The 11,750-nt window shown below is 37.1% G+C and overlaps 2 protein-coding genes across 2 annotated transcripts; both read left to right on the top strand.

The window, feature by feature from the left end:
- The first annotated feature begins 1,274 nt into the window (after positions 1-1,274).
- On the top strand, positions 1,275-6,644 carry LOC106297579 (alpha-galactosidase-like). The gene is made up of 9 exons (XM_013733791.1): positions 1,275-1,416; positions 5,046-5,105; positions 5,205-5,384; positions 5,834-5,852; positions 5,934-5,999; positions 6,090-6,173; positions 6,275-6,339; positions 6,425-6,507; positions 6,633-6,644. The coding sequence occupies exons 1-9, from the start codon at positions 1,275-1,277 to the stop codon at positions 6,642-6,644; spliced, it is 711 nt and encodes a 236-aa protein (XP_013589245.1).
- A 1,590-nt stretch (positions 6,645-8,234) lies between these two features.
- LOC106296781 (protein REVEILLE 2) lies at positions 8,235-10,351 on the top strand. Its single transcript, XM_013733009.1, has 5 exons — positions 8,235-8,445; positions 8,905-8,979; positions 9,071-9,182; positions 9,307-9,620; positions 9,712-10,351. Exons 1-5 carry the CDS (start codon positions 8,389-8,391, stop codon positions 10,117-10,119), a joined length of 966 nt encoding a protein of 321 aa, XP_013588463.1. The 5' UTR covers positions 8,235-8,388; the 3' UTR covers positions 10,120-10,351.
- Positions 10,352-11,750: the final 1,399 nt, after the last annotated feature.

The following is an 11,750-nucleotide window of genomic DNA, read 5'->3' as shown; positions in this document are numbered from 1 at the left end:
TTTCGACTAGGAAAGCATCTTCTTCCAGTTTTTCCTGCTCGAGCACTTCCCCAAAGTCATCATCTGAGATGGCATTAACCTGGTGCCTCCCACTTTCCACAACTTTCCCTTTGACCAGAGCTTCTTGCTTCTTCACAGCTTCTGCAGTCTGAGAAACTTGGGCATCTAGCGTCATGACATGGGCATCTAAGGTTTCAAGTTTTCCATTCAGCTCTTTGTAGAGAACGTCCAACCTCAGATTTAAGTATGCACTCGTCTTCTGCTGAATTTTCAGGACCTTCTCTATCATAGATTCCATCTTTTCTATATAGCCATGATCCTCATCCTTCTCTACAACATGTTCTACCAACGAGACTTCATGTACAGAACCAATCTCAGCCTCAACGATCTTGTCACTATCCATTGCAGCTGATTTTATCCTGTGCATATCCAGATTTTTGGAACTCTTGCTAGACATCAAGTTCTCAATCAGTCTCTTAACTTCCTCTGGGGTCCTTGTCTCGAAGTTTCCTTCGCTTGCAGTATCCAACATCACATGATATCGCACATCAATACCCTTGCAGAACCTTTTCAACAACTTAATCTCCGTAAAACCATGATGTGGACAGTCCCTTTGGTATCGCCTAAACCTTTCCCAAGAGCTTTTGAAAGCTTCTGTAGGTCCCTGAGAGAATGTCTAAATTTTATCTCTCATCTCTTCAGCCCTTGCATCATCTAAGAATTCAGTCATAAAAGCAGTCCTGACATCATTCCATGTAGTGAGAGATCCTGGTGGTAGGCTTCTCAGCCAATTTTTAGCATTCCCAGAGAGAGAATATTTGAATAGCTTGCAGATGATGTAGTCTTTGGTTGCTTCATCCTTCTGAAAGCCAGACACAAAGTCCTCGAGTGTCTCAATATGATCTGAGGGATTTTCATCAAGAACACCACGATAAGGGTGCTGACCCACATGAGAGAAGTGTGTGGGGCGTATTTTAAATCCCTGGATTTGTAGAGGTTGAATCGCATACCTGTTGGTGTAGAACTGACTAGTCCTGGTCAAATCTGCTAACAATCTCTGAAGAGGAACTTTATCCTCGGCGGCAGCAGATGGCTCAAGGATTGCAGTCCCTTGTCCATCTATCGTCTGGCCTGCTGCATTACACAGATGACCTCCAGGGTCATGCAGGTCTCCATTCTCATCCCTCTTTAGCACAAGTGTCGCGACCATGTCTGTTCGCGGATTGGTATCGATCGATGTTCGAGTTGAACTGTCGATCGTCGCTCTGTAATAAATGTCGATCGACGTAGTAGATGTGGTGTCGATCGACGTAGTAGAGGTAGTGTCAATCGACGTAGTAGAGGTGGTGTCGATCGATGATGCACGGTTCTCTTTGCGGATCGAGCGTTCCAAACGTGTTGGGTCTGAGAAGAAAAGTAATTCCTCCTTGCTGCTTCTGGTACTGATAGGCATGTACTTGAAAGACAAGAAAAAAATTTATGTAAGTAACTATGACAGTAAATAAAACCTAGACTAAACCTATTAATCAAGTCTAATGGCGATCAAAGCTCCCCGGCAATGGCGCCAAATTTGATATCATTCAAATTATCCTAAGGAGTGATTTTACTCTCTCAAATAAAAGGTTCAATTGTAGTACTTAGGGATCAAATCCACAGAGAGCTAGGGCACACAATAGACTATAGAAATCAAGATTAAGCTAGGCAAACAATTTATAAAGCAGTAAATGAATGAAAGCAAGGTGAACAAAGTAGTTGTTCGATTGGTTGATTGGGGTTGTAAACAATTAGGAGAAATAGCTAGACCTAGGGATTTATCAATCAAGAGATTAAAAACTACAATTCAAGGATGCTAATGGTTTATATATTCAATTCTAGAACTCGATTTTAATAAGTAAGCAATCCAGCTCTCGCGTGCAATTGCTAATCAGATGTCTAAGTCCAGTCTCAGCTGTCGCTTATTGACTTGGAGCGAATGTCGATCGATGCTATGGCCTGAGCGTCGATCGATACTTCCTCAGAAAGCATTAACGACCTAATCGATTAAGTTCAACTAGATTCCTAGACCAACTCTCGTATGCGCCTAGGTATCTAATCCAACAAAGTTCGGGTTCCGTTAATTGATTGCACTTTCGTGCCTCTCAACTATCCTATGATTCTAGGTTCAAACAATTAGTCACACTGCCGTGCTATTCTAACTATTCCAGATTCTAACATTACAAATCACCCTGGTGTAGAGATCTATAGATAACCTAGCAATCCTAATTGATTTTCAGTTTGACATTAAGCTCATGAAATCCCTAAACCTAACAAGATGAATTACTCAAACATGCAAACAGTAACACAAAACATAGTCTGAATAATAGATAGATAAATCAATGGTAAAACCAATGGAATTACAATCAATCTCTGAAGGAGAATTGATCTTCTCTCCAAACCTAAGAGAAAACAATAGAATAGGATAATAGAAAGCTTGCTGAATGCGTAGCCGTCGACAATGGCTTATAATAACATAAATAGAGTTTATGGTCGTCAATAGGTATTTTGGTAACTTGGTGTGGCTTCTGGGCTTCAAACGGTCTTTAAATTTGCTTAGCCCACGTTCTGGGATCACTGTCGATCGACACCAATGCTGTGTTATCGATCGACAGTCCTTCATCTACTCGACAGCTTTCTCTCGCGAGGCAAACTGACCACGCTTCAGTAAAACGAGCATAACTTCTGCTACAGGATGCTGATTGACCTCAAACCGGTGGCATTGAAAAGCTAACCCAAACGTCTATCTTGTGTAACAATATGGGATCAATCTAACGGTGGGAAAGTCTCCATACATAGCTAGACATCTGACACGTCTGTGCAGCTCTGCACTCAAAAGGCTCCAAAAGACACCAAAATCACCACATTCCTCCAAATCATCTCTGAACCTGTAAATACTCTAAATAGACTCTTTATAGTAGTAAATATATATTAAAACACATATAGACCATGGCTAAAAGTGGGTAAAATCCATTATCTATCATAGGCCCCCCAAACTTATAAATTTCTGCATATTTTCCCCTAATGTTTGTAGCTCTGCCCAAATCTTCCTCTCTAATCCAAATTGAAAATCAAAATTAGAATATGCAAATCGCGTTTTCATAATAGTGATTGCCCGATTAAAACATCTGATACTCCCCTTCCCACTTAAACTGACCCGACCCGACTGAAATTTAGAAAATAATATCGATTTGGGGATTTAAAAAATTAGGGTTTGTTCGTGTCTCTCTGCTTGACAGAGACAGAAATGTCTACGAAAATTGGAGAGGGAGAGAGTGTGAAGAAGCCAGAGAGAGAGATTGACGAAGTATAGATGGAGAGAGAGAGAGAGAGAGAGAGTCACGAAGTAGAGATGGCGAGAGAGAGACAGTCACGAAGTAGAGATGGCGAGAGGGACAGAGAGCCACAAAGCAGAGACGGTGTCGATGGAGAGAGATGCTACACAACCAACACAAAACACTCAAGACTAGTTTTCCATTATGTCTCTTTATTTTGTATTTCTGTTTCTGTTTACTCATGTATGGAGTCTTGCTATGCTAATGTAAGGCGTGTTTCTGTTTCTGTTTTAGACATGTTTCTGTTTGACAATGTAAGACTTAAGCCAGATCAACTTCCAAAACGTGATGTAAGTCGTGTTTCTGTTTTAGAACATCCAAGATAAATCAACTTCCAAAAACACATGACAAATTCACTACAGATAACTCCAAATACATAAGAGAAATTCATGTTCCGACTATAACTCCAAACCCATAAGAGAAACACTACATGATATACTCAAACTCAATCATGTACAACGATAAGAGAATGCAATCTCATCCGTGTTGTTTTTTTTTTAGTCTCATCTGTGTTACCATGTCTCTTCTTCTTAAGTCATCCAAACAAAGATCCCTCATCCTTGTTGGGATGCCTTCCATTGTTCTCCTCTGTCGCGACCAAGATGAGGCTGAGCTGCTCATGATCAATGGAGAGGTTCTTGCTCACTCTCTGCTCTATCTCTCTCTCTCTCTCTCTTCATCTTTGGTCTTTCTCCATCTCCTCTGTTCTTCGTGGTCGTTTCTTTCTATCTCTCTCTCTCTCTTTCTATTCTTCGTGGTCATCTCTCTCCCTCTCTCTGGTCTTTCTCTCTGTCACCTTTGTTCTTCGTGGTCGTCTCTCTCCCTTTCTCTGTCTGTCATCGTTTCTCTCTCTCTTTATGTTCTACGTGTCTCTCTCTCCTTTCTTCTTCTTCGTGTCTTTGACTGAGAAATAAACAGACCAATACCTAATTTTAATTTACCCCCAAATTGATTTTGATAATTTTTTACTTAAGTTGGGTTATGTTAATGTGTCGGGTCGGGGCAATTAGTGGGCAATCACAATTGTATAACGTAACTAATTAACTTTTAATTTTGATTTTCAATTTCGATTAGAGAGGGGGGTCTGGGCAGAGCTAAAAACGGAAAATATCCAGAAATTTATAAGTTTAAGGGGTCTAGTAAAGAGGCTAGTAGTATGGGTGTGATTAGATAGGGGATGTGTGTTTACAGAGGGAGTTTAGGCAGTCAACCCTCAATAAAACTAAAATTGACATAAATATATCAAAACAACATCTATTTTAAAACATCAAATGCTTTCTAAAACATCATGGGACAATGGGCGTTATATACCCAAACGAAGCCCATATTTGCGAAATGCCCATGGATTTCTATTTGCGAAAAAGTGATAACATTTTGGGCTGGCGTGGACGATTTTGCCCCTGCTTTATCACCCCAAAAATCTGTTGGTGTCGAGGCGCGTGTGTCAGAGAGGAAATAAGATTGGATTTGGTTGATGCGTGTTCAGAGAGCGTGACTGACACAAGGAGGTGCCGGAGCCGACGATCTGCTGGGTAAAGACGAGAACCGTACTCGTTATGATGGTATTTGCTTCGGTAAGTGTTCCTATGCTTGTGTATTGGGTTGTGGAGTCCCTTCAAAGACTGATTCATCTGATGATATGAATGTCTTCACACCAAATGCTGATGGTGTGATCAGGCTTGAGGAAGTCGCGCGCAACCGAACCACCAGAGGGAGCAAACCTGACTTTAGCCATAGGTAGTAGAAAACATTGTTGGTTTTGATTCGATATCATGCTGGGTAAAAATCGAAAACTTAAACGCTAACTAACCAAATTGTTGTTAAATGTATTGTTAGTTGCTGCTGAAGCTGTTACTAGAGGACACGAAGGCTCCTCTAACAAAGGCAAAGAGATCGTTACTGACCCAGACATTCTGGGTGGACACTTGCAGATGGGTTCCGGCTCTGGCCATACACACCCTAGGGGAGCTAGTACCGAGCTAGAACGCGTTGATGATGTTGATTACGATATTCTAGGTAAGCCTTTTGGGTTTGGATAACTATACTTTTATTAGTTAACCTTTTCGTTATATGCTAACAGCATCGTGTCTGTAAACCTATAAATTATCGGCTAACGATTTTGTTATATGGTAACTAATGCGTGTACTTTAACCGTTAGTTTAGTTGTTCTCTATATTAGTTCTGTTTTATCTGCTAAATGCTTGACTTAATTGTGATATATGTTTTATCTATACTAATGGATGACATAATAGTTACATAATAGTTAGCAACAAATTAGAACATTATAGAGTTGTGTATAGATTGCATGGTATGTAAAGTTATCGGAAAACATTTAGCGGTTAATATAAAAGTTATCGGCAAATAGATAAGTTTAGCGGAATACAAAAAAAATAGAGATATGGTATCAGGAACTATTATCAGGTAATTGTTTGATTATCAGAAATATGATAACTGTTTCAACCTAGGGATAAAGCCAATCGAAAGGTTTGATGTTTTTTCTTATATCATGAGCTCGTTTTGGTGTAAGTATTTCTGCAATTACCTGTTATGGTTAATGCTTTCCAGATACCCTCCAATGCGTGATGCTCTAAACGCAATTAGTCGCTCAATCTTCTACTCGCTTTGTGAATGGTCCAACCCTCAAAACGTCTTCACACATGACTAGTAAGAGTAAAAATTTTTTTACATTTTTTTACTCTTTTTTTGTGTGTGTGCTTGCAGGGGAGAGGATGATCCTGCCTTGTGGGCAAAAGAAGTTGGAAACATTTGGCGGACAACTGATGACATCAATGATACTTGGGCAAGGTGGGAAGTCTCTTGGCATTTGCTTTTAGTGAGATTTGATTAGTATGAACGAACATTGAGTTGCTTAGAGAGGCATTGGTTTGTTTTTGCTGTTTATGAAGTATGACTACAATTGCTGATTTGAATAACAAGTGGGCTTCATGTGGTGGACCTAGTGTTTGGAATGGTAAACAATTTATTTCAAGATCTCATACAACTTCATACACTTTGAGTCATTATGTATTGATGACAATTGTTACCATCGACATTAGATCCGGATATGTTGGAAGTTGGGAATGGATGGATGACTTACGAGGAGTACCGTGGTCATTTCAGCATTTGGGCTTTGATGAAAGTATGTAAACTAGTTAGCGGTAAACATTTAGCGGTTAATATAAAAGTAAGTTTAGCGGAATACAAAAAAAAATATAGAAATACGGTATCAGGAACTGTTATCAGGTAATTGTGTATAATTATCAGGTAATTATTTAAATATCAGGGTATCCTTAAGGTTATCTCTACAGCTAACATATTACACAAACTACAACCAAAATGTGTAATGGCAACAGAATTATAAAAATGTTAGCAACAAATGAAGAAGATTATACGATAGTATAATAAATCTTGAAGTTCATTGTCTGGAACCGACAGCAGACATCTCACGCCTGTTCGGTTTGGATCTGAAAAAGCACGAACCCTCTTTTTGTCCAATGGGAAAAAAGGTGTCTTCTGACGCGCAGCGAGGAACACTAAAAGTCTACCAATCGTAGGTTTACTTAGCTAGAAAGGTAAAATCGTCAAGTAAAATGAGTATCAGAAAATCAGGGTATGTGACGAGTTGTGTTAGTCTTTGGGTGCATCCACGCTAATTTCTCAAACATCATATATTTTAGAACGGAGAGAGTACATGTTACAACTTTTTTTTTGTTCAAAGGTGTACATGTTAAGATTTTTAATCCAAGTTTTTAGCGTAAGATATTTTTGGTTCGTCCAAGTATGCTAAATTTTAAATTAAATGAACCAAAAAGGAAACTAATAAGTTAAGTTCAAATTATAAGTTAGTTTTCATAGTTTAAATAAAAATGTTGAAAAATCAAAATTTTAGCTAAATCTATCTAACTGTGCTTAAAACTTTTTCTATACGAATATGAACTAGATTTTTAAAGAAATCTGATCAAATTATCAAGTATTATTAAAATTAAATACAACATCAGACACAAAAAAAAATTCAAATCATTAACTGGACTTAACTAAATTAAAATTAAATATATTCGGCATGGCGCAAGACTTACTTTTAGAAATAGATCTCGTATGACAATTTAGGATTATGCAGTGAGACGTGATATATTATCGTCTGCGTAAAAATGAACCTAATTAAATTAAAAAATTAAAGTGAATTGTATTACCTACTTGATTATAAAAGAAATAAAAACTGGGTTTAATTAAGTATGTCTGACAACGTTGTTAGACAGCACGCGCTTGCCATTCGCGTTTGTCAATAATTATTATAAAATTTCCGACAGGATTTAACAGAAAACAGATAATATCTTCTCGCAAAAACAAAAGCGAAAGCGAAGAAGATGAGAAGACATCGACCACGTGTCAAAGCATCTTTTAACCTGAGCCACATGATACAACAGAGTTCTCTGACTCATTTTTTTTTTTTTAACGCTGATTTATTATGATATTACAATTATGAGAAAGATTACATAGACGATTCGACAACCGACAATACTACCTGCCTTATAAAAATCTACGTCTAACTGCATCGCCTGAACCGTCCTACGAAGATCACATCTGACCGAGTTTACTTGCACCATATTGAAGATCTTTTGTAAGCCTTTCTTCCGTAGCTTTTATAATTGTTTAATAAATCGATTTCTCCGGGAATTGAAACTTCGACATACTGGTATAGAAGTATTAGTGAACCCTTAGTCAAATTGTTGGAGTGACTAACGGAGCTTCCACGGTTCTAGACTCATCTCACTTAATATTTTTTAAAACTAAATTTTAAAATTTAAATAAACTTATACTGACGTGGCTATCGTCCTCTTGCTCTTTTAAAGTAACCCTTGACTCTGCTCATTCCATAAACTTCTCTCATCTCTCATCTCTCTCACCAAACATAAAAAAAAAGGTCTTTTTTCGCTTCTTCTTCTTCGTTTTCCGGTGAAACCAAGTCCGGTTTCTGGTTATCTGGTAAAAATACCTACCAACGGTACTTGGGTCGAGGTGAATGGTACAAAATCTTATATCGGACGAGTCATTTTCTTCTACAACCATGGTTATGCAGGTGTGAGATCTTTCTTCCTTTGTTTATATATGTATATATGGTCTCTTGCTTTTGATTCTATTACTATTGTTAATGAGACATATATTATTGCATCTAGACAAAACCTGAAATTAGGACAAAACCAAGAGAGGTAAGTTAGGTCTTTCCAAATCCAAACGATCAAACGAATTTTGATGGTCTATGTCCGAGAGATATTGGAACTGAAGAATATTCGATTGGCGCAGGTTAATTGTGTAATAGACAAGGCGAGTTTGTGGGATGTTAAGGTCGGTTGTGTGTTAAGGAGAGTCCTACTTAAATGTTATTGGGAACTAGGTAAGAGCAAGTCTCGAAACCCTAATTATTTGATGGTCTAACTCCTCTAGATGCGTGTTAATTAGTTTTATAGAGACTTCAAACCTTTACTTTGAGCTCTGTCTGTCTAGAGACTAATTGTTTTTTCTTTCTTTCTGATTATAGGAACATTGTGAGAGCTTATGCGACAGAGCTTCGGATGAGCTTATTATCTCTTCCACAGATGCCTTTTGTCTCAAGGTATTAAATTGGGTTTCTAAAACTCTTGATTGGTTTCAGACTTCAAGTTTAGTTCTAAATTTTGTTGTTTTTTTCTTTTGCTGTTATTCAGACAAGAAAGCCTTACACCATCACTAAACAAAGAGAGAAGTGGACAGAAGCAGAGCATGAAAAGTTTGTAGAAGCTTTAAAACTCTATGGCAGAGCTTGGAGACGAATCGAAGGTGTGTGTGTGTGTGTTGCTTTATCTGACTTTAGAGAATCTTCTAATACACATTCTAAAATACTAGGTTTGAAGAACATGTTGGGTATATTGTTTTGACATTTATTAATTCTTCATTTGAACAGAACATGTTGGAACAAAGACTGCCGTTCAGATTCGAAGCCATGCTCAGAAGTTTTTTACTAAGGTTGCTCGTGATTGCGGTGTTACCTCTGAGAAATCCATTGAGATCCCGCCTCCAAGGCCGAAAAGAAAGCCGATGCATCCATACCCTAGAAAGCTAGTGATTCCAGATGCAAAAGAGATTGCATACGCTGCGATAACCGGCGGCAAGCTGGTTCCGGATGAAGATAACCGATCTCCAACATCGGTTTTATCAGCTCATGGCTCAGATGGCTTTGGTTCAAATTCGCCTAATTCTTCTTCAGCTGATTACCAGGTTTGTAGTTACAAGACACACAATCTGATAGTGTTTAGTTGTCATTTTGTGTTTGACTATATTTATTCTGACATCGTTACGTTTTCGAAAGGTGCATGAGTTATCATCTCACACAGAGGAATCATTGTCTCCTGAAGCTGAGACCAAACAACAAAGCCTCAAGCTGTTTGGAAAGACTTTTGTAGTTGGTGATTACAACTCTTGGACAAGCTCTAATGATTCAGAAGATGTTAAGAAGATGTCAGATTTAGAAACGCTGTCTGTCCGATGTACTTCTTCTTCGTCTTCTTCAGAAAATGCTGGAACGGAATTGACACAACAGGTAGTTGTAGTAGTAGTATCGGAGGAGTTTAAAAGAAACGAGAGATCAGCATTTTCTCAGTTGAAATCGTCTGCGATTGCGATGAAGAATATGAAAGGGTTCATGCCTTACAAAAAAAGGATGAAGGTGGAAGAAAACATTGACAGTTTAGTGAAAACGTCATATCCTATGTGGTGAGGTGGTTTGTGTAAAGCTTTTCTCAAAGTCAGTTTGTGAAAGTCTTTTTGATCTCAACTACAGATCCTGTGTATAAAATTTGTCAAGAGAGCTAGGGACAGTCATCTTGTTTGGGGTTTGATTCGTAAGAAAAGTCCAAAGTTCCCAAGTATTTCCTGTAACCAGTATGAAATCGATGTATCTAATAGTCAACTTTTCTCTAAGTTAAAAAAAATCAAATCTTCCATGTACTCTTTATCTCCTTTATTGCATTTCCACATGCTCTCAGACACAAATTCATGTTGCAATTTTACACGTAACTACTGCTTGCCGACAAAGGAATAACGTGTTGCACACCAAACAAAGTGTACCGGCTCAATAAATGTTCAACAACATCGACAGAGGGAAAAGTTCACTAATCTAATGACTACTTATCTATTAGCATTTTCGAGCTTATTAAAAATTCTAGAATGCATTTGAATCAATGATGATTAATATGCTGAATGAGAAAGAGCTTTCAATCCCTCTGTTCGTTCGTATGGGAGGACAATGACTTGGGAATATGTTTCTAAATTTTCCTATTTAATTGCAAACGTTTAAGACCAAATACTTATTCACTGCAGACGCAAAGTATCACTTAGAGGTTATCTTCTTCTTGCTGGTCGTCACATTACTTTAGTGTAGTATTTGCAGAGAACAGAAAGAAGCCCTCAAAATTGAGAACGAGAATGAATGATCAAGGTCAAGCATGAATTTTACCTAATTAGCTTGTTGATTAACATACTAAAATATTACTTTATTATATAAAATTAGTTCGATGTATATTTTCAAATCCTTCAATTTCAGCATCTATTCTATTAAAAGAGAATCATTCTGAAAAAATCTACTTATGAAAAGTTGTTAGACCATTTCATTTACTAGCAATATATTTGGTCTTACCATAATATTTGACTAACAATATCTAACCTAAAATTTCTCTAACAATAATTTATTGCACCACATCCTTTTGAACATGACAAAGTTATACAACAAATAAAATTTTATTTATTAGACCATGTCACACGACAATGATATACACAATATAGTTTTTATACTTTATTATACTCTTTTCTAAACATACAATATAGTTTATATACTTTATTACACTCTTTTCTAAACATCTATATAGTTCCAAAAATTTACAAAATCAAATTTAATACAAACACTTTAACAAACCATATATAAAAAAATAAAACTATATATTTTACGTTAAATTATTTTTTTATAGTTTAAAATAAAATTTGTTATTTAATACAAGATTAAAAATTATTAAAAAATTTACAAATCTATACTACTAAATTAGCCAAAATCAACCAAGTAAATCTTAAGGCTCACAAGTTCAACAAATGTAACTCTTATAAAATGCACACAAAATATAACGTGAGAGAGTAGGTATGGGCATCGGGTCTTCTGGTTGGGTACGGATCGGTTCCTTTTGATCTAAGTATTTAAAATTTTCTGGTTCGGATTCGGGTCGATTTCTTTGGGATCAAGGTCCATAATTCAAATACCTACAAAATACCTATAGTTTTTGGGTACGTAACAGTCCAAATTGGTTTGGGGTTTTTAGGACTCGAAAAATATTCGAAGTACCCAAAAATTAAAAAAATACT

Source organism: Brassica oleracea, chromosome C6 (assembly GCF_000695525.1).
Source record: "Brassica oleracea var. oleracea cultivar TO1000 chromosome C6, BOL, whole genome shotgun sequence".
In the NCBI taxonomy this organism is placed as follows: domain Eukaryota; kingdom Viridiplantae; phylum Streptophyta; class Magnoliopsida; order Brassicales; family Brassicaceae; genus Brassica; species Brassica oleracea.
The sequence above is the reverse complement of the archived record's forward strand: the minus strand, read 5'-3'. Positions and strand labels throughout refer to the sequence as shown.